The sequence below is a fragment of the Haemaphysalis longicornis genome, unplaced genomic scaffold (assembly GCF_048455015.1).
Source record: "Haemaphysalis longicornis isolate Haplotype H1 unplaced genomic scaffold, Haemaphysalis longicornis Haplotype H1 scaffold_6, whole genome shotgun sequence".
NCBI lineage: Eukaryota > Metazoa > Arthropoda > Arachnida > Ixodida > Ixodidae > Haemaphysalis > Haemaphysalis longicornis.
Window position 1 is genome coordinate 20,911,066 of NW_027526407.1, and position 20,487 is coordinate 20,931,552.

General features: G+C 47.0%; 1 protein-coding gene across 7 annotated transcripts in view; it reads right to left on the minus strand.

Moving 5' to 3' along the window:
* LOC144142289 (uncharacterized) overlaps window positions 1-20,487 on the minus strand; it is a 79,187-nt gene that overhangs the window by 23,520 nt on the left and 35,180 nt on the right. For all 7 annotated transcript variants that reach the window (XM_077673671.1, XM_077673675.1, XM_077673672.1 and 4 more), the window contains 3 exons: window positions 19,994-20,053; window positions 1,895-2,026; window positions 695-823 (listed from right to left, as the gene is read on the minus strand). In XM_077673671.1, coding sequence (XP_077529797.1) covers window positions 695-823; window positions 1,895-2,026; window positions 19,994-20,053 — 321 coding nt within the window. The remainder of the gene's footprint in view (window positions 1-694; window positions 824-1,894; window positions 2,027-19,993; window positions 20,054-20,487) is intronic.

Consider the following 20,487-nt stretch of genomic DNA (forward strand, 5'->3'; position numbering starts at 1 on the left):
TAAGGTTTGACGACCGATTGGACTTACTATCACTAACACGCTTTTTCAGCCATCACTAACACGCTTTTTGAGAGAAGGTTGACCCCACTTTTAGCTTTTACACATCTCTCAGCTTTCTTTAGGAAGGGATAATATTTTTGGCTTTTGTTTTTGTGACACCCTATTCTATGGGCTGGTGCGTGTGTTGACTACGTTCTGAAAACATTTAGGATTAAAAAAACTGAAAAAAGTGTGGCAGGGTCTTTTTAAAACAACAGGGGTCTCTTTAAAACAACAGAAGGCCTTCAGGAGACGCGCTACCACGCTTTTTAAGAAAAATCAAGACGGCGGAAAGTCTCATTGTTACGGATATAAGTGTGCTCATTCCTTCCACATTAACTGCCAGAAATCCAAACCGGTACGGTCTGTTTCACCCTACAAGCATTGTCAACTATGGCAGCTGTTCTCTTCCTCGAGCCATGTGGCCATATGACGCGCTTTATATGGAGTGCAGCGAAAGTATCACTGAAATGGACGCGAAGTTTTCGCAATGTCACCCTCATAGAAGGTCAAAATTTGTAGCTCCAATGAGCACCGTCATTTGGGACGTTCAAAAAATGCTGAGCGGCGAACCCAAGACGCAGAAATGATAGGTATGCGAGTGTCGTTTGCACCGAACGAAAAGCGTTTGCACTATTGTAACAGTCGCACTTACCTCAAAACTTTCGCAACGTTTTCTGCATCCTGAGCACGGGTTCTTTTTGTGTTCCTGATACTTAGACCAAGCTGTCACGTACCACTCATTGAACATAGACGATATCGTAGGGCATCCGTCCAAATGTTCCTGCGCAGGTGAAAAAGACAAGTACTTTAACTACCCCTGAGTAAGAGTCGTAACCACGCCGGAAAGAACTTCCAAATAAATGGGAGCAGTGGCATGCTTGATTTCATGTCGGCCGGAGGGGAGGGGAACGTCTGTAAAAGTAATTGAAACGGAGAACTAGAAGAGAAGTAAAAAAAAAAAACAAGAAACCCGAAAAAAAAGGTCTAAACGAAAAACAAAACATTGGAATGTAGCGTGGACAGTTTGTATAAACTTCTGAATGTTTCTTTTGTCATTGTGGAGAGAAGAAAATTGGGATCTACGTAGTCCTAAGTGGAGAATAATTTGCGGCAATAACATTTCTCTGCGGCTCTTTTTTTTGGTGCCAGGCACAATGAGTTTTTTCTTCATTCATCTCCCTTTGGCAAGAAGCCAGATATTTTCTACCCCATCCAGAAAAAGACATTATATGAGCGCAGATCCGGCCAGCTAGTTTCTAATTAGAAGCAACAAAGCAGCCAAGAGCTGCAAGGGCATTTTCTAAATAGGCGAATAAAACTGCCAACATGGCTATTCTGTGCACATCTAGTCCTAGTGAGAATTGACTGAAGGGAACGTGTTCCGATTTTGTTGTATTGAGAAAATGCATTTCGGTGCCCGATTCATATGTATCTCCTGAAGAGAACCCGAGGGGAATGTGACGTTTGAGTGTTGTACCAACTTGATCAACCATATAGTACTGCTGGGCCCCCCATCACCCATTCTGGAGCAGATTGCGGCACCCTCATTTTTTCTCAATTGTGCACAACTCAAAACGGCGACGCCAAAAACCCTGCGAAGATTTTCAAGATATTTCCAAAAGGATTTTCAACGTGGCTGATATGAATCAAATGAAAATTCCTCGGTAGATCACAAATACTTAGCGATTGAGACCACGGAGGCATGGAAATTTGTACAACACGGGTTGGTTGTACTGCGACTGAAGCGTCACAGCTGAACTAACATTTTGTTAGAACTGGTTTTTACCCAGGCTTTTCTCCTTGCCATCTAGTGTTTCGTGCTACTGGTTTTGGTAGCAAAGAGCCTACTTACCTGAGAATTGATGATTCCTTCTACTTCAGAGGGTGAGAATTGCTTTATATTCTCGTCATAATACCTTAACATCTGTTCTTTGAACCATTTTTTACACGTCTTGAACAACGGCGAGGTGTTTTTGTATTGCTCCTGTTCAAACAAAAGTGCATGATCAAGAAGTTAGTTGCTGCCGTAACAACAACCGATCTCACAGCTGTTACGAGCAATCCTAGATTACTATGTGTGATATTTGCACAAAAAATTCTTTAACGGAAGAACGTGCACGTAGCATAATCTGACAGACCGACGTAAAATGGCTGTCCGGACAGTACACGCATAAAGGGCGATGAGTAAATTAAAACTATTTTTAACAGCAGAGCTGCTTAAGCTCTTGGTTGCGCCGTCCATGAACAGAAATACCATGAAACATCACATGAAAGAGAACACGTGAGCGTGCGTCTTGTGAGAAGCGCCCGGCGTCGTCCAGGTTTGCGCGTGGGCTTCCACCACGTGAGGGGCTCGCAAAAAGAAAAAGTTGGGCCACAAGAAGCCCACAGTGAGAATCACGGTCTTCTAAAAAACATCCCCCTCGCTAGGGGCACGATCAAATGCAGAGAATTTCCGCGAAGGGCGCGCCTGCAAGTCGTATGGATTACGTATTGGTTGTTGTAATTGTTGTCTTCCAGCGTAGACATTGTCGATGAAGTCGATGGTGAAACGTGAAACGTGCCGTGAACCCCCTGCCGCGGCTATGACGCAACACAATCCAACACAATCCACTTTAATCCAATCCAATCCGAATCCAATCCAAGCCAAGCCAATCCCATCGAATCCAATCCAATGCCCCTCGCGAGAGAGTGTTATAGCGCCGAAGTCGCGCCACCACACGAACGCGTGATGTTGACGTCACGATCACGCCACAGATGTTAGCGACCGGAGCGCGCACGAACGACATATGTGGTTTAAGTGCGAAACGACTGCGGCGAGAGAGCGCGATGCGAGCGCCCCCACCTGTTCTTGCGCGCGAACCGACTGTTGCTCAGCGCGAACGCAACGCGGCGAGAGAGGGTGTTGCGCACGTCCCCACCTGTTGTGCGCCCGAACCGAACGCGGCGAGAGAGGGCGTTGCGAGCGGAGAGAAGGCGAGGAGGACACTGGGGAGAGGGCGCACCTGTGGCCGACGGTTGAAGGAGTCAAGGATATAAGGCGTGTTCGTAACCTTCCATTCTGTGTCGGCTTTGTGAATGCGCCATATTCGCCCGCGCGTCCTGAGTTTTTCGCTGCCTTAAAATGTTAAATTTTAACACCCCTGTTCGTATCGCCACGCTAAACGTTCGTGGTCTGGCTGACAGGCGTCAGCAAAACCAAGTTTACCGCTTGGTTGCCGATAAAGAACTCGGTACTGTGGCGATTCAGGAAACGAAAGTTGAGGGAGAAGGGCTAACGCAGCGTATGGCGCAAACTTTCAATGCGCACCACCATGTTTGCGTAAGTCACGCAGTTGGCGTTTCCGGGGGGTGTATGCTGTTAATTAAACAGAGTTTGGGCGTTGCAATTGAATCCGTCACGGCTTGCCTTGCAGTGCGCTTCATAGTTTGCGATTTTAAATTTTTGTCGCGCGATTGGCGTGTTGTAGTTGTGTATGCGCCGACACGAGCGAACGAAAGGAAAGTTTTTTTCGAAAATATCCGTGCACGACGGGACACTGAACGTATAGTTGTCTTTCTAGGAGACTTTAACTGTGTATGCTCTGCGCGCGACAAGTCCAGTGATACGCCATTCCGTGACTCAAGTATTTTGTCGTTGCTTGAGGCAGCATCAGACTATTGTTTAGAAGACGTCGGGGATGCGCTGCTTGGCGTAAGACAAGTGCAATTCACCCATTTTCAGGGCACAAGCCACGCCCGCTTGGATCGGGCTTATGTTTCGCTCGAGCTCTTACCTGAGTGCGGAGATTATTGCGTGTCACCCGTGTCGTTTAGCGACCACTGCCTGGTTTCTTTTACCTTTGGTGGGCGCAAGCCAAGAGCAAACACGTTTAATTGGAGTCTTTGGAAAATGAATAGTAAGTTATTGTAGGAGGAAGAATTTACAACTGAAATAAATGAAAAAATACGGCGTTTACCAGATAGGAAAACTAGCTGGTCCTCTAGGTGGGAAATTTTCAAACAAGAAGTAAAGTTGAGTGCGATAGAAAAATCAAGTGCACGGAAGTATCGTGAGAGACAAAGAGAACAACTTCTACGTGAAAACCTCGCATCGCTTACTAATGAAGAATGCCAGTCGCCGGGGTCGCATACGGAAGAGATTAAAAGGGTTAAATCCGAGCTTGAAGTTGTAGACCAGAATAAATACCACGGTGCCCTGGTGAGAGCAAGGGCGGAAAAGCTGCTATTGGGTGAAGCGCCCACCAAGAGAGCACTTGCATCAGAAAAGCGCTACGCTTGTAGAAATCGTATAGTCGAAATCGAAAATCGCGGAGTGCTAATGAGTGACCAGACGCAGATAGAGGGTGCTTTTAAGGATTTTTATGAAGCCCTTTTTTCTGTTCATAAGGTCGACGCCGATAATTTCAGAGACGAATTCTTGTACTTAATGCCCGGAATAGAAGATGACACGAAGGCTATTCTTGAGATGCCAATCACCATAAATGAAATTTTGTGTGCCATTGATGATTTAATCCCAGGTAAAACGCCAGGCCCTGATGGCCTAGGCGCGTGTTTTTACAAGGCCTTTAAAGACACACTTAGCGTAGTGTTATGTGAAGTTTACGCCGAAGCGTACGAAAGCAACAGACTGCCACCATCCTTTACTCTATCTCACACAGTTCTCATCCCAAAGACTGAAGATGCCATTAAACTGAGGAATGTAACAGCGTACCGTCCAATTAGTCCCTCAAATGTCGACTATAAGATATTAATGAAGGTCTTAGCTGCTCGGTTGCAATTAGTAGTGAAAGAAATAGTCGGACCACACAAAACATGTGGCATTAAGGGTCGTTCTATTACGACCAATACCCACGTAGCCCGTAGCATCCTGGAATGCTCTGACAGCCTTGATCAAAGAGTAGCAATGTTACAAATAGACTTATAAAAAGCGTTCGACAAGGTCTCCCACGAACTGCTATTGATGATTCTTGAGCATACAAACGTAGGAAAAATGATTACGGATGGTGAACGCATGGCGTACAGTGCTATTCTGTATGTTTATTGAAACGTTTTGTGTAAACATCCTTAAAAATAAGAAAATCAGCGGGTTTTCATTACAGTCCTGCGAAGTTCGTGTGCTCACTTATGCAGACGACATTGCTTTGTTTTTACAAGACACGAGTAGCATCCACGAAAGTATAAGTGTTCTTAAAAGGTTCTGCCTCTACACTGGTAGTTCCGTCAATTGGGATAAGTGTATTGGTTTCTGGCACGGAAGCTGGTTGTGGAAGCCACGTACAGTCGCAGGTATCAGCTGGGTAGACACGCCAGTGAAGTACTTAGGTGTCCCCCTAGAAAACTATCGTGACAGTGATCCTTTCTGGCGCAGGCAAGCCACCGAAATCCGTGATAAAGCGGATAAGTGGGGGGGGGGGGGGGGGGGGGGGGGGGTAAGCAGTTGTCCGTGTTCGCGCGAGCGACTGTGTGTAATCTATTCTTTGTGTCAAAACTTTGGTACGTGATGCAGGTTCTGCATTGCTCGCGTGCCAATGTTCAAAGATTGCACAGGGTGTTTGCTGTCTTTATTTGGTGTTCCACTTGGGAGCGCACAAGCCGAACCAGCCTGTTTAGACGAGTGCGCTGTGGGGGCCTTTCCCTGGTACACCTTTTTCTACGCCAGGTAGTGAACCGCTTTCTTTTTTTAAGTGATGTGCAAAACCCTTTTTTGCGCACCGTGTTTCAAGTGCGCCTAGGTAGAGTTTTACCCGAATTTGTTGTTACTTCTTGTGTTCGTGACGGTGGCATTCATGGCTACCTACGTGAGGTGATACTTTCGGCAAGATTTTTGTTCTCGCGGTTTTCTTTCGAATGTCTGGCTACCGTGCACAGAAAAAAGCTGTATAGAGACCTTCTTGACACCACTTTGCCGACTCCTTTGTACCGATCCCTATACAGTGCAGGGCCAGGACAAGATGTGTGTCAGCGTGTGTAAAAAATGACTGTCCCGCCTTATGTAAAGTCTTTTTTCTTTAAATTACACGTGGGAGTATTACTGTTGAAACTTGGATGATTAAAAAAGGTTTGTTTGTTCCCTGGGGGCCTGACTGCTTGGTTTGTAAAAAGCCAGAAACAGTAGAGCACGCATTCATAGACTGTTGGGACGGGGTGTTCCTGTGGGACGTTTTGCAGAGAACACTAAAAAAGGATTTCCCGTCGGATAGCCATGGAATCAGGTTCTTGGCCGTTGAAAACTACGGCGGCGTCCCGTATGATCTTTTGATGTTGCTGGCCCTGCATAGTATATGGAAAGCTCGAATGGCAGTTCGCCATAATGATGTAGATGTGAAACGGAGCAGAGAGTTGTTCTGCCAGAGTGTACGGGAGATCTTAGAAGTGTATAAAGCCCAACCATCTCCACCTGACTGGTTAAATGTGTTGGAAAGTGTGGCATGGCTTCGGCCATTTTAACAAGCGCGCACTATCAAGTGGCGTGTTGATGTCTTTTGGCGCTTTGTAATCCTTTTTTTTATCTTATTGTGTATACCGAAGACAGGAAATAAAGAAAAAAAAAGGCTTTGTCGCGCAGTGGGTAGAGTACCATGTGCCTTGCGTTCCGCCCGCAATGTCGTGGGTTCGAAACCTGGCGCCGGTAAGTATTATTTTTTATATAGTGTAGGGGGAGCGATGCGGACTACGGACGTCAACGCGGGTGACATCGTGAGTTACTGAAATGCTCTGCATTAAAAAAAAAAAAAGATGGCGCAGATTGCACTACTGGTGTAACACTAGAGAAACACCAGAGCTGGTCGCCCATTTAGATAATTCTTGGTTCGGCGAAGTTGGTCCGTGGTTATGCTTGGAGACTCGGTAAATATTTCTGCGTGGTTGTGCTTTAAGACTCGGTAAATTTTTCTGCGTGTTGTCGTCGTTAGTCCCCAAAAAGCATTGGACACTCGGCCACTAAAGTATGTACAATGCACGCGAGCTCTTAACTCCGGATTTTCTAAAACTCTCTGACATTTCACCTCAACTTCACTGGCGCGATATTCGGGTTTGAACAGGAGTCGTTGCATCCGTTTTGGAGTAGAGGAGCAGCGGTCTTCGCGCCGCGGTTCCTTTTCTGGAGTGACGCGTTTCTGTCGCCCCATCTATCCCTTCTTCGCAGACCCGGATGTTGACCTCACACGGATTTGCGAAGTTCCCGCTAAAAGTTTTCATGACTGGCAGGCCCAATCTTTGTCCGCAGGCTTTCACATCTCTTCTAAAGGGGACCGCGTTAGCACACGCTAGAACCGGCGGCAATCTCTTCGCGAACTCGGCGTCTGTAGCGCGAGCTGTTTTCTGTTTTCCACTTCAGGCGCAAACGCACGTGCACTGGCGAGGAGAAGAGCACGCGGTCGATCATATCGCAAACGCTGGGACGAGTGTTCTCCAACGTCGAGATGTGTCGCCGCGCGCGATGACACCATCGATAGGCAGGCGAGGCTTGGCTCCGCCTAACGTAGCTGTCCGAACGTCGCGCCGGGCTTCTCCCGCTGGAGGAGTTTCCTTAGTATTTTAAATGCAGAGCATTTCTTTAACTCACGATGTCACCCGGCGTTGGTGTGCCTCGGCGTCCGCAACAGCCGTTCCAGGTGCGCCCCCTCCCCCACTCCTCTCCCGCATCACGCTGCCCTCCTCGCTCTCAACAATAGGTCCGCACCCCTCCCCCTACACTATATAAAAAAATACTTACCGGCGCCTGGTTTCGATCCCACGACCCTGCGGGCGGAACGCAAGGTACATGGTGCTCTGCCCACTGCGCCACAAAGCCGACACAGAATGGAAGGCTACGAACGCGCCTTATATCCTTGACTCATTCAAACTACGTCAAGAAGCTGCTTATACAACGCATTCACTACCTGTGGGCGGAACGCGAGGTAGATGGTGCTCTTCCCACTGTGCCACAAAACCGACACAGAATGAAAGGCTACGAACGCGCCTTATATCCTTGACTCATTCAAACTACGTCAAGAAGCTGCTGATACAACGCATTCACTACTACCAACTCCCCAAACACTAAACGTTAACGCAATACACCCACCCCCTATGCGACGCATTTACTCGAGTCCCCCTCGCGGGGAGATGGGCCCTTTTTTTGCTAACGCCAACTGACCGAGCTCAAGCTTACACAGCTCTGCTATAAAAAAAATATCATGGTTCAGATTCCTTTCGGGATTTGGGCATGATAACTAATTGGTAGTGTTGTTTTTAGTCGGATGATCAGGATGGGCACACCCCGCAAAAGTGATTTTTCAAGGCGAGTGTTCGCAACGTGTGTAGACCGATGGCGTTCGAACTAGCGGTTTTAGTTTGTGTTGTAAAGGGGAGTTGGACAGCGCTTGAAAGGGTCCCTGAAGACATGACACAACTTTGGATCATTAAAAAACTGCTTTGCCCGATAACTATGGTACCAAGTTTATCCCAAACATAAAAAAACACGTGAGATATTAACAATACATATGAAGCAGTGGCCAGTCTCCAGCCACTTCTCGGCGATCTTTCTACGACGCCCCAAAATCTTGTCTCTGCGATTAGTGGACGTCGACCTAGACCGCCGCCAAAAACCATGACTGGGGAATCGAAGTGGGCCCTCTGATTCAAATTGGTGGTATCAGTTGAAGGGTAATTGTACACCTTGCTAATGTTGTACCAGTACCCCGGGTGCGAGATCGAATAGCCGTACCGGCGCCGTATCACGCTGTCCAGTGGCGAACTAGGTGAGAGTAGGCGCACGCGCATAGAGCAGTGTGCAGTATTAGCGTTGTTTGCTACGCTGTTCTCCTTAGAGCAACACAAACCCTGCTTTTCTTTTCGGGGAAAGCCGTTGGCTAGCGGCCAAGCGTAACTAAGCAGCGCACTAGGTCTTGATAGAAGTGGCGGGCAAGCGATTCAAGAAAACATCAAACGAGCGTTGTGCGTACGCATGTGCTTCAAATAACCCCGGTATGATGATGATGTTAGGTTTTCTTGGCGCAAGGGCATCAAGGCCAAAGAGCGCCAGTACTATGGTGAAGGATTATTGAAGTGGGAATATAAAGTACAGAATATATAATAAAAGGTATCTCAAATTTCTGTTAAAAAAGAATTGGTGTAGAGGGCCAAGTAAAAACAATTGTCACTATGTCAGGAATTTTCTACGTGCACCCCTTGCCACCGTCTTTTCGGTAGCAGTGAGAGGCCCTACCGGGTTCTAGCGTGCAATGGTGGCTCGGGTCACGGGTGATATGATACATACCTTAAAAAATCTGCGTCTGAGAGGTACTTAAAAACACGGTTAACAGAGAAAAATGGCTCGTCTGATAAAAACAGCAATGGGTGTTGAGGGATCATGCGCGTGTACAATTCTGGAAATTGGAGCTTTCTTTGCGGTTCAAGTAGTTTGCATTCTACCAGTACGTGAATGACTGATAGCGACCCTCCACACCTCAAGCAGCGTGGCTGTTCTGTTCCTTTCAATAGGTACGCATGTGTAGCATGGGTATGGCCTATGCGCAGTCTACAGAGAGTAACCTCTGTGATCCTGTCCCGTTTTTCAGGGATCGATCTACCTAACTTGGGTTTTACCATGTGCAATTTGTTTTCTATTTGCCTATTCCAATCTTCCTGCCATTGGTCGCGCAGCCTCTTCCGTACGTACGCTTTAAGATCCTCGTACGGGACGCTTTGAATATCTAGGTCACTCCGAAGAGCTGCAGTTACAGCATTCCTGTCTGCTTGCTCATTTCCGGCTATGCCGCAGTGACCTGGGACCCAATAGACTGTGATTTCAAGTTTTTGTTTGTGGGCTGAGCAAAGTAGTTTTAGCAATTGATTAAAGACTGGATTTTTTTGTAACTTTCCTGACGCTAAACTCTGCACTGCACTTTGAGAATCAGTGAATATCACTGACTTTTGGACATTGTTCTGAATAATATATTCTACAGCCAATACAAGGCCGTGTGTTTCAGCAGTGAATATAGATGTGGCTTTAGGCATAGTCTTTGACATGGAAAAGTTTGGACCATGTGCAGCACATGATACTGCACCAGCTGACTTGGAAGCATCTGTGTAGAACACAGATGCTCTGTACTTGTTCTGCAAAAGCAAAAAATGCTGCATAATTAATTCCTTTGGAGCCGTTCTTTTGTCAATCTTCATAAAAGAGAGATCACAAGAGATAGGGCACAGATCCCATGAAGGGACAAGGTCAGCAAAGCTGGTTTTCTGAGCGTCATTGAAGGATATTCCCAGGCCTGTGGCCAGTGCCCTCACCGACAGAAGAAATGGCTCAGCCATGGCAGGTCGCTTTTCAAAGAACTTGATTGCCTGGTTACCTAGAGTGCTGTTAGGGTGTCCGGTAAAGGATGTCACTTTTAGAGCATAATTCAACCCAGTGTACTTCCGCTGTGTTTCAAGAGACCACTGATTGGCTTCCACATACAGGCTTAAAACAGGGATTGTTCGGAAAGCGCCTGTAGCCAGACGAAGGCCAAGATGGTAGAAAGGGTCTAGCATCTTTAGTGCTGTTCTCGCGGCGGATTGATAAACAAGACACCCGTAGTCGATGCGGGACCTCACAAGGCTATTCAATAAGGATAATAGGCACTTTGTGTCAGTACCCCAAGACTGGTGTGAGAGGACTTTCAGGATCCTGACTGTATCCAAACATTTAACTCTAAGGCGTTTGAGGTGTGCAATGAATGAAAGTTTGTCATCAAGCACAACCCCAAGGAACTTGTGCTCCTTTTTTACCGCTATGGGTGTTTCATTGAGTGTAATAACGGGATCTGGGCGGATACCACGCTGCCTAGAGAAGACCACACATGTGCTTTTTTCTGGGTTAAAACAGAAGCCATTCTCATCTGCCCATTTTGTAAGTTTGTTTGCAGCTAGTTGGATTTGCCTCTCACAAATGGACACATTACATGATTTAAAGGCAATGGGCACATCATCAACATATAGTGAGTAGGATATAGAGCGAGGCAGGGCAGTTCCTAAGGAATTCATTTTAACAATAAAAAGGGTGCAGCTAAGCACACCACCCTGCGGCACTCCATTTTCTTGGACGAACGTCTTCGAGAGGACGTTTCCAACCCTAACCTGAAAGGTGCGCTCCGAAAGGTAATCTTTCAAACTGTTCAGCATGTTTCCACAAACTCAAAGGCGGCGCAGATCACAAAGAATACCATAACGCCAAGCTGTGTCATAAGCTTTCTGGAGGTCAAAGAAGGCTGATAAACAATGCTGCTTATGAACAAATGCATCCCTGATGTAGGATTCAATAGCCACTAGGTGGTCTGCTGTAGATCTACCAGAGCGAAAACCCACCTGGCGATTGTCTATAATACCATGGTACACAAGAAAGTAGATAAGGCGACGGTTAATCATTTTTTCGAAGACCTTGCATAAGCAACTGGTCAAAGCGACCGGTCTAAAACTAGTTGCAAGTGATGGATCTTTCCCCTCCTTTAGAATCGACACCACAATAGCTTCTTTCCACACTTTTGGAAACTGTCCTGCACGCCAGATCTTGTTAAACAACAGTAAGAGCGCTTCTAGTGTGTCGTGGTGCAGGTGCTCAATCATGGTATATGTTAATCGGTCTCGCCCTGGTGATGATTTACCACAAGTAGTGAGCGCAACTTTAAGCTCCTGCATAGTGAAGGGGCAATTATACCCTACCTCAGACTGCCGTTTGTCACGTACGACCTTCCGTTCCTCTGCATTCTTGTGTCTCTGGAAGTTATTTGAATAGTGAGCTGAGCTTGATACATACTCAAAATGCTTGCCTAGGGCATTCGCTTGGTCTTGTAAAGTGTCTCCACTTGTGCTGACCAAAGGGTGCGTAAGAGTGTTACTTCCTCGGAGTGCTTTGATTCTCCTCCATACTTTCCGCGTGTCAGTATATGATGTGATTGATGACACAAAACGATTCCAGCTTTCTCTCTTCGCAATACGCCGTATCCTTCTGCCATTGCCTTTGCCCGCTTGAAAAGTACCAAGTTTTCAGTCGTTGGGCACCTACGCAAGACACCCCATGCCTTATTCTGTTCCTTACGGGCCTGCCTGCAATCATCATTCCACCATGGTTTTGGCTTAGTAACCCTACTAGAAGAAGTCTGGGGGATGGACTTCATTGCAGCTTCAATTATATGGGTGGTCAGAGTTTCAGCAGCTTCGTCAATACCAAGGTTGTCTATAAGTGTATAGTGACACTCAGAGAGCTCTTTGAATTTTTTCCATTCTGCGGTCTCCTCCTTGAACTTTTGTGGGCATGGAGTGTTGTCTTGTTTATTGTCTAAAAGCTTGAGGCTTACGGGAAAGTGGTCACTTCCGTACAGGTTATTAATGACCTTCCACTGTAGTGCTAGAAACAGAACTGGAGAGGCTATGGCGAGATCTATGCAGGAGTACGTGGCATGTGTTGTGTTATAATATGTTTGGTCTTTCTTGTTAAGTATGCACGCTCCAGATGATAGCAGAAACTTTTCAAAGAGGCGTCCCCTAACATCCGTGCGTGCAGAACCCCAGAGTGGGTGGTGAGCATTACAATCCCCAACTAGCAGATACGGCTCTGGCAGCTGATCAACTAATGTTTCAAACTCCATACTGGAGAGCCCGTGGTCTGGAGGTATGTACAGTGAGCATACTGTTACCAGTTTATTAAAGATAATGGCTCGTGTAGCTACAGCTTCTAAAGTGGTCTGTAGCGGTAAGAACTGGCATGGCACTGATTTTTGCACGATAATCGCAACTCCTCTAGAGGGATGCATGCAGCCATCTCTATCTTTCCTAAATACTGAGTAGTTCTTTAAGAAGAAGTTTGTTTGGTTCGTCCTCAAGTGTGTCTCCTGGAGACACATAATACTTATTTGGTGTTGTGACAGCAATTCATAGATATCGTCCAAGTTTTTCAGGAGGCCTCTGCAGTTCTATTGGACTACATTATCAGTTACCATCAGCTTATGCTGAACAAGGATTAAGGAAGTGCCATGCTGTCACCCTCCCAGGCTCAAGACACCTTCCCAGGAGTCGTGACCCTAGGTGTCTTTTGCTTTGAACGGTCAAGCGACGTGCAGCGCCCTATCGGAGTACCGCGCAACGGAGGGCTTGGCGTTGTGTCCATGGCTTCTTGCGAAGCCTCGTCAGCAGGGCTAGGCTGGCTGGTTGCGGCAGCCTGCCTCTCAGCAGGGACCGGCACTGCAGTGCCAGGCCTAGCGTTGGCATCAAGGGGTGCTGGGGCAGCCCTTGACGCTTCTTTTGTGGCATGTGCAGTGGCCTTAGCCACCGGCACTGAAGGGGCTAGGGGCGTCCCTTGGTGCCTCACTGGGAGGGTTCCAAGGGGAACTCGAACCGAGTGTAGCGCCGCCCCCCGTCGCGCTACATCGGCAAAGCTAGTGTGTGTCAGGAACAGTCTCTGTCGTGCTTCCCTAAAGGTAATGTTTTCCTTATAGTTCAGAGCAATTATTTATTTTTCTTTCTTCCATTGTGGGCACAACCGCGAGTACGCGGCGTGCTCTCCCTTGCAGTTTACACAGTGTAGTGGAGCTTCACAGGTGTCAGACGAGTGGTCGGGGAGGCTACACTTAGGACATGCTGCCTTGCCCCGGCAGCTCAATGATCCATGGCCAAATCTTTGGCATTTATAGCAGCGTCGGGGGTTTGGAATATACAAGCGGACAGGGATTTTAACGTAGCCTGCCTCAACAGACTCGGGCAGTACACTGGTCGAGAATGTGAGGATTACATGCTTGGTCGAAATTTCCTTCCCATCTCTACGTATTTTGATTCGTTGAACATTTACAACATTCTGGCCCTCGAACTCTTCCAGGAGTTCTTGCTCAGACAAGTTCAGAAAGCCTTCATCAGAGATAAAACCTCTGGTAGTGTTCATGGATCGATGGGGACTGATGCTCACAGGATTGTCACCAACAGTGGTTATTTTCGTCAACTTGGCACACTGAGCTGCGTCTTGTACTTCTAAGAGAAGGTCACCGCTTCCCAACTTGCTTACTTTATAGCCACCGCCTAGTTTATTTGTTAGAACTTTGGCTACCAAGAATGGTGACAGACGTCTCATTGACATGCCTTCTTTTTCACAGTGCATGACGTGGAACTTTAGGAAATTTTCTGGCTTTTTAGGAGTGAAAAACTGCTGGACTGCTTCGTTGCGCCCCCGTTTCGGAGGACGATCATGGGATGCAGAAAATCTTGTTGCCATAACAAGTGAAATCAATTCAGCAGCTATGCTGGCCGCCCACCACCGAGCCCAACCTGGGAACGCACTAAATGCGCGTTAGCCATACATAGCTGCTATAACCCTGTTTAAGTCCTCAAGGTTGATTCCTTACCCAGGGGTAACCCTCGCCGCCTGGAAATGTGTGGAGATGAGAAAAAGAAGACATGACAGGACAGGGGTAGCAAAGAGGACAGGAAGGTGAAAGAGCTAAGAGGGAGGCAGGAAAAGGCTGGCTGGTTCCCCCCGGGCGGGTCAGACCGGGGGCACCGTCTGCGAGAAGCAGGGGCCAAAGGGGCGTGTTGCCTCTACCGGGGGGCCGTGAAGGTCCAAAACAACCCCGGCTTTGGCTCAGCCACCAGGATTCCCTTTTTCCCCGGACACGGCTCAGCCACGCACAGCCGGGGCGTGGGTGGGTCCAGCCCACATGTGCTCGGGTCCGTGGTGTTGCAAGACACCAAGTGCCTACGGCAGTAGGCACCCCTGCGGAGCTCGGGACCGTGGTGGCGCTACTCACCAAAACACCTTGAGTACACAAGGTGCTTCCTGCGGGGCCAATAACCCCGGTATCTCGTAGCCAAAGTTATGCAGATACGATGACAGCGGGTGCATCGGTCTTGACGAAACAGCGTAGCAGACAATGCTCACACAGGATACGGCTTTCTGTGCGTGCTCGTACTCTCGCCTTCACCGCTGAACACCGTGATAAGGCGCTGACCCACCAATCGGTCGCCACTCCTGTTATATTGCTAAAACATCGGGAGCCTGTACAATTAGCACGCCTATAACTACGTTAGTTACCTTAGGAGACCGGAGCTTCGGGAAAAGACCGTAACATCCGAAAAAATGCCTATATTTTTTGTCCGTATCCAGCCTATGTACCATATGAGCGCGAGCTAATGGAACGGAAGAATTTTATGCCATACTTCATTGTGCCTATAAGTGCCTGTATTCAGGGTCTTGCCTAAATGGGCTTTCAAGCGCCAATAAATGTCCTTTTTCGTTTTTCTAGCCACCGCTGCGATAATTTTGTTCTCGCTTCAGAAGGCCCCAACTTGCTTCTTGTCGCAAGCCGTCTGTGAGTAGAATCCGCACGCCGCGTCCAACACGCCGTGACCCGGAAACCCGTTCTTGAAAACCGCCACCTCTACCCCGACATTAACCTGAAAATTTGGCAGCCACAGACTACAACGACGTGAGACCGGAGACAACGTCGCTGCCGGGTGTGCTTGACATCACCTCTGTCCTCACGACATCTATCGTGTTATGTCATCCTGTCGCTCTGAATTCGCGAATCAACGGCGAAAACTATTGCCGACAAGCTCCATACATTTCTGATGCTATAAAAACACAAGAAAATGAGAAAATGAGCGCGACACAGCGTGGACGTGCCGTTCAAGGTCAAAGGCACTTCCTGCAGAAAGGCAAGTGATCCCCACACGTGGATTTCTCAATGTTACCCCCTCAGGAACTCGGCAAAGGCCGGGAAACTATTGAAACCGATGCGTCCGTGATTAAGAGCTTTGCAACCGACAAGAGCGTCGCGGCACAGGCTATTCTACACTTGAACGTGACTTGGCACATCCATGCGCTTATTTAACAATCTTAGCAGAAGCCGTTCAGCAACAGCACTCTTTGGCGCCATTCTGAATGAAAATGCTGAGCTCATTTCGGAGGTCCAGGAGAGGTCCGCCACCCGCCCCGAAGGAGCGTTTGCTGACAGAGCCAATGCGCAGCTTAGGAACTGGTAAAGGTTTGGAGCACCAAAAATTCTGCCTCCCTACATAGAAGGGGATAATCGGGCTTTCCGCAGTTCAGACAGGCTCTACCAACTTCAGTGAACGCTGAGCGTTCCTTTTTTTCCCCACAAATATTGACTGAAGGGGCCGTAAAATTTTTACTTCGTCTTCATGATCCTTTCAAGGGGCCCTGAAGAAAAAACACGTTAGGTTCATTCCGGATTTGGTTCATTTGGTTTGGTTGTAATGTGGAAAAATGCCGTACTGCGGAGCTGGAATGGTTTTGTGCAAAATTTATATGTGCAACAATCCGCATATGAAGTTCAATATGAACCTTATCTATGCGGAGACTTTTTTCCCGTCGGCCCCTGCAGCATAACACGTACTGCACCTAGAAAAAAGGGTTACACGCACTGCCCGCTGCGGAAGCAGCGAAGTAAATTCCTCGGTAACGTACGGCTCATTCCTTGCTCTGAAGGTGAAAGCCTTGCGATTATCAATTATTTCCTCACAGCATCTTTGTGGTGGTAGTGGTGGCCCGAAAAATGGCGCATGCCCACTTAGGGGGATTGGCCAAGAAGAGTTTGGTTACAATCAATTATGCGAGGGAAATTAATGGAGCAGAAGAAATAATTTGGTCTAGGTTAATAGGTGAGAGAAAAAAACACGAAAAAAAAAAACAACAGAGAGAAGAGCAGGAAAACTATAGTAAAAGTCAGCCTAATATGGATGTTTTTAACCCTGCAGACGAGCTGTCTCTAAAATGAAGCAGTGGATGGCGTTGCACACCTCTTTATGGCATCGACCCAGCCTAGTCCCCCCAAACGACAAAAGCACCAGTACAGTCAAAGGCAGTGTCAAGACGTAACAGGGGAATCTCCAGCAGCCTTCTCCTATGGTTAGAAATCGGCGGCAAAAAAGAAATAAATGCTCTTCGGATTCAATTTCTTGGCAAAAGTGGCACAAGGGGGAGGTTATCACATTTGCCCTATATAAATACCGATTAAGTGGCGGCACACCACAACGAAAAGAAGTCAGCAATACTTCGCACAAGCGAGTTTGGCATACACTTCTCTTCCAGTGGTACCTGAGGTGTTCCAGTTCAGGAGAAGTGTTCAGACCATGATCGGAGGCATCTTGATTGAACAGGTATTGGCGATAGCGTGCCAACAACACGCAAGAAAACGGGGGGAGAACCTCGACGATCGGTAAAGCCAAAGCTGTTTTAGCTAATATGTCAGCGGTTTCATTGAGGGTTAACCCACATTGACCGGGCCGCCAAACGAGCCGCATCTCCCGCACGTTAGTGGGGACGCAGGAATAAAACGTTTTGAGAATAGGAGGTAAAATGTCTGAGGAGAGAGTCATGCACACGGACAACGAGTCGGTGAGCAACATCACCGAAGAATTAGCCGAATCAAGTTTCAGGATTCCAAGGAGTAGCTTGCGTCTGTTTCTTCGCTTTCGTTTCGTCTGAGGTGAATTACTCCGAATAGCAGACTAGCCACGATTTTCGGGACAGCGTCCACTTATTCAAAACTCTCCTTCGCGTAAACCTCTAATACACACGTACGGACATATTCACCTGCCACAGGGCAGACATGAGGCAGGTCCTTATTGTATTCTGGAAGTGTGCTCGGCTAGCCCAGTAGTTAGCGCACAAGGCTGCTGCTCTTGCGACCCGTTTCCAAATCTTCCAGCAAAGCAAGTGTTATTTATTTCTCTTTAAATAGGCGGCCATTTTGGTTGCACTCGTACTGACGTACGGTGAAGATCACTTTTCGCGTATCACGAGGCACCTAAGGCTATCGCCTTAATATAATGACTCAGTGCTGGAAAATAGATGCAGCGCGCTGGGCGGCATTTTCTGGATGTGAATTTGGAAGCTCCGGGGGTCATTTGATAGGCGTGCGTGTAAATGAAAAAGATTCATTCCGGAAATAAGCACAATTGGTGTAGGCTTATTTTCTCTACAATTTGGGCCAAGTGAAGAAATTCATGACCCGCTATCCAAGGTAACCCGCCCTGAATACAGTGTTCTGCGTAATCACTCATTCTTATCGGGCTTTAGCTGGCTAATACTGCCTCTGTTTCTTTACCAACAGTTTGGTGAACCGCAAAGGAAAAATATTGGAACTACCCACTGGCCACCAACTTGGTTTTGACAGCAGTAGTATTGATGTAAAACGCGAAGTCCTGCTCTGGAGACCTGTCTTGCGTATAGAAGATCCCAAGTTGTATGTAGAGTACTGCAAACCAGTACAAACTGTTCTGATCTCCAATAGACAGTACTACCGCGAAAGAAGCTTTCCTGCAGTTCAGGCACGTGCGCCAGCATTGTGGGTACGAAAAGGCGTTATTATGAGTATTTAGCCAAATGGTATACATGAAGCCTCATTCAATAACTTTTGTTGTTGCTGCTAGGCGCGCGGTTTAGTATAGCTAAGTTCAGACTCAAAGTGACGCCGCATTTCGAATTACAGCCAATTCTTGGCACTGTATAACTAGCTTGTTCGAATAAGAATAACGCACGTGTTTGCACCTGTTTAAACAACATCCCACAATAAAATATACTTGCGTTATGGGGGATTACGTTTTGCCTTGCCCTGAGGAAAATAGTTAGCACAGCGACCTTCAAAAGTACATTTTCACTTTCCTTTTCGTTGCAGGTTTCTTTGGTTTCAGAGATAAAAACAAGCAGTTTCATTGTCGTAGGCCTATCATATTGTTTGAGTATTGTTTATATCCTTCAGTGCATTTTACGGTGATTGCATCGTTTTCACTACATATTGTCACATTGGATGGCAGCGCTTCCTAATAACAAAGCCCGGTTTATTGGCGAGCCCGTACAGAACACCGAAACCAACCCTGGGGAAACACCTTTTCTTCTTCTAAGCCCAGCCACGTCGTATAGGTTAAACTAGCGGCCTTTTTCGCGCATACCCCTCAGGGCAATTGGTTTTGGTAGTTCGGCAATGCTGAGACTACTGCAAATAGTTAGCACATAAGGCAGCTGGCACAGCTACCACTCTTTTATATCGAATCTATAACGACTGGCCTTCACAAAATTACCCTATCACGAACGCGAAGCGAAACTTTCGAATTGTGTGTTCAAAAATATTAAATTATGATTTGGCCAATATGTCTCATTTTACATAGTCATAAAATATTGCTTCGCGAAAGCTCTAGATTTATATTATAATCCTAATGAACAGATTCGAGGGCCCTCAACTGCCTTCTGCAAATGCTGTTCAGCGAGTGGGCAGTCACTGCGTTGCTTAGCAAGGACTTAGCATTTCACAGTGAGAGGGCTGTTGAGTTCTGGCGCTTTCTAGAGGAGCACATTCCTTCGTGGATAATAGCAGTTCTTGTTTATTTACAGGCCCCTCTTTCAGCTGGAAAAAGTAAAAAAAAAGCGATTTCTGCTGAAGTACGGTCTTCCAAAGACCGTATCTGTCAGTACCTGCACGAGTTGTTAGCGCAAGTAATATATTTCAGGAGGCGATCATTGCATCATGACTCTGCCCAAATTCCATGTTGTAATTGCACGTGTAATGTGAGGAATGGCATGGTTCCAACGAAGTGGTTAAGAGAAAGACTCGTCTGTGAATAATGTTATTTCATATTTTTGAAGCAGGCAAACTGTCAATAAAGCCGGGTAGAAAAAAAAACACTCAATGAACCATAATTTCACCATCGCAGGATACCATTTTCGAATGATCGTAAGCGACATCTAGAATTCCACTTGGTCCTTTCAAGCTCTTTTTTTGAGATACGCGTACTATTTAAGCGCGAATAACATGTTTTCGTTCGTAACAGAGCCGAATATGAAATAAGAAGCGGAAAAGCAGCGCTACAGTGAGAAAAACGTGAGCTACTACAGCTTTGATTTTTATATTTTTATTGCAACCAAACATTCCAAAGGCTTTCATAATGTCAGAACAACAGAGAGGAATCCTAGGACAATACTTACGTTTTGAACTGCCTGCTGCTGACTTTGAGATCCAAGGACGGGTCCAACTCCGTTTCCCTGCTGTAAAGACAAATTGAGGCACGCGAGAAAAGTTTGCAGGTCAACATTCATATTAACAAACACGAAGAGCTTATTCCGAGCTCCCAATGGTATGTAATTTGACAGTGGGTTTCCCATGCAACAATAAGGTAATGGCTGCCTTTAATTCATTGTGAAAATGTCTGCGTTACTCTTACAGGACGGTGATTTTAAAATTGGAGTTGTATTCAAGCGTTTCGTTCGTGTTGTGTACGTGGTGCGTCACTTAGTTGTAGGAGCCGGTTCCAGGACTAGCCGGTGGTCGTTGTGGGCCTGGCAATCGCCTCGACTCACCAATATCGCATCGCATCGACTGGCAATCGCATCGACTCACCAATAGACGGCGCAGTGGTCTCGCAGGTATGGGTTCCTCTCCTTCTCGCTATCGGAGAAATTGGGGACGGATCCTCGCACCG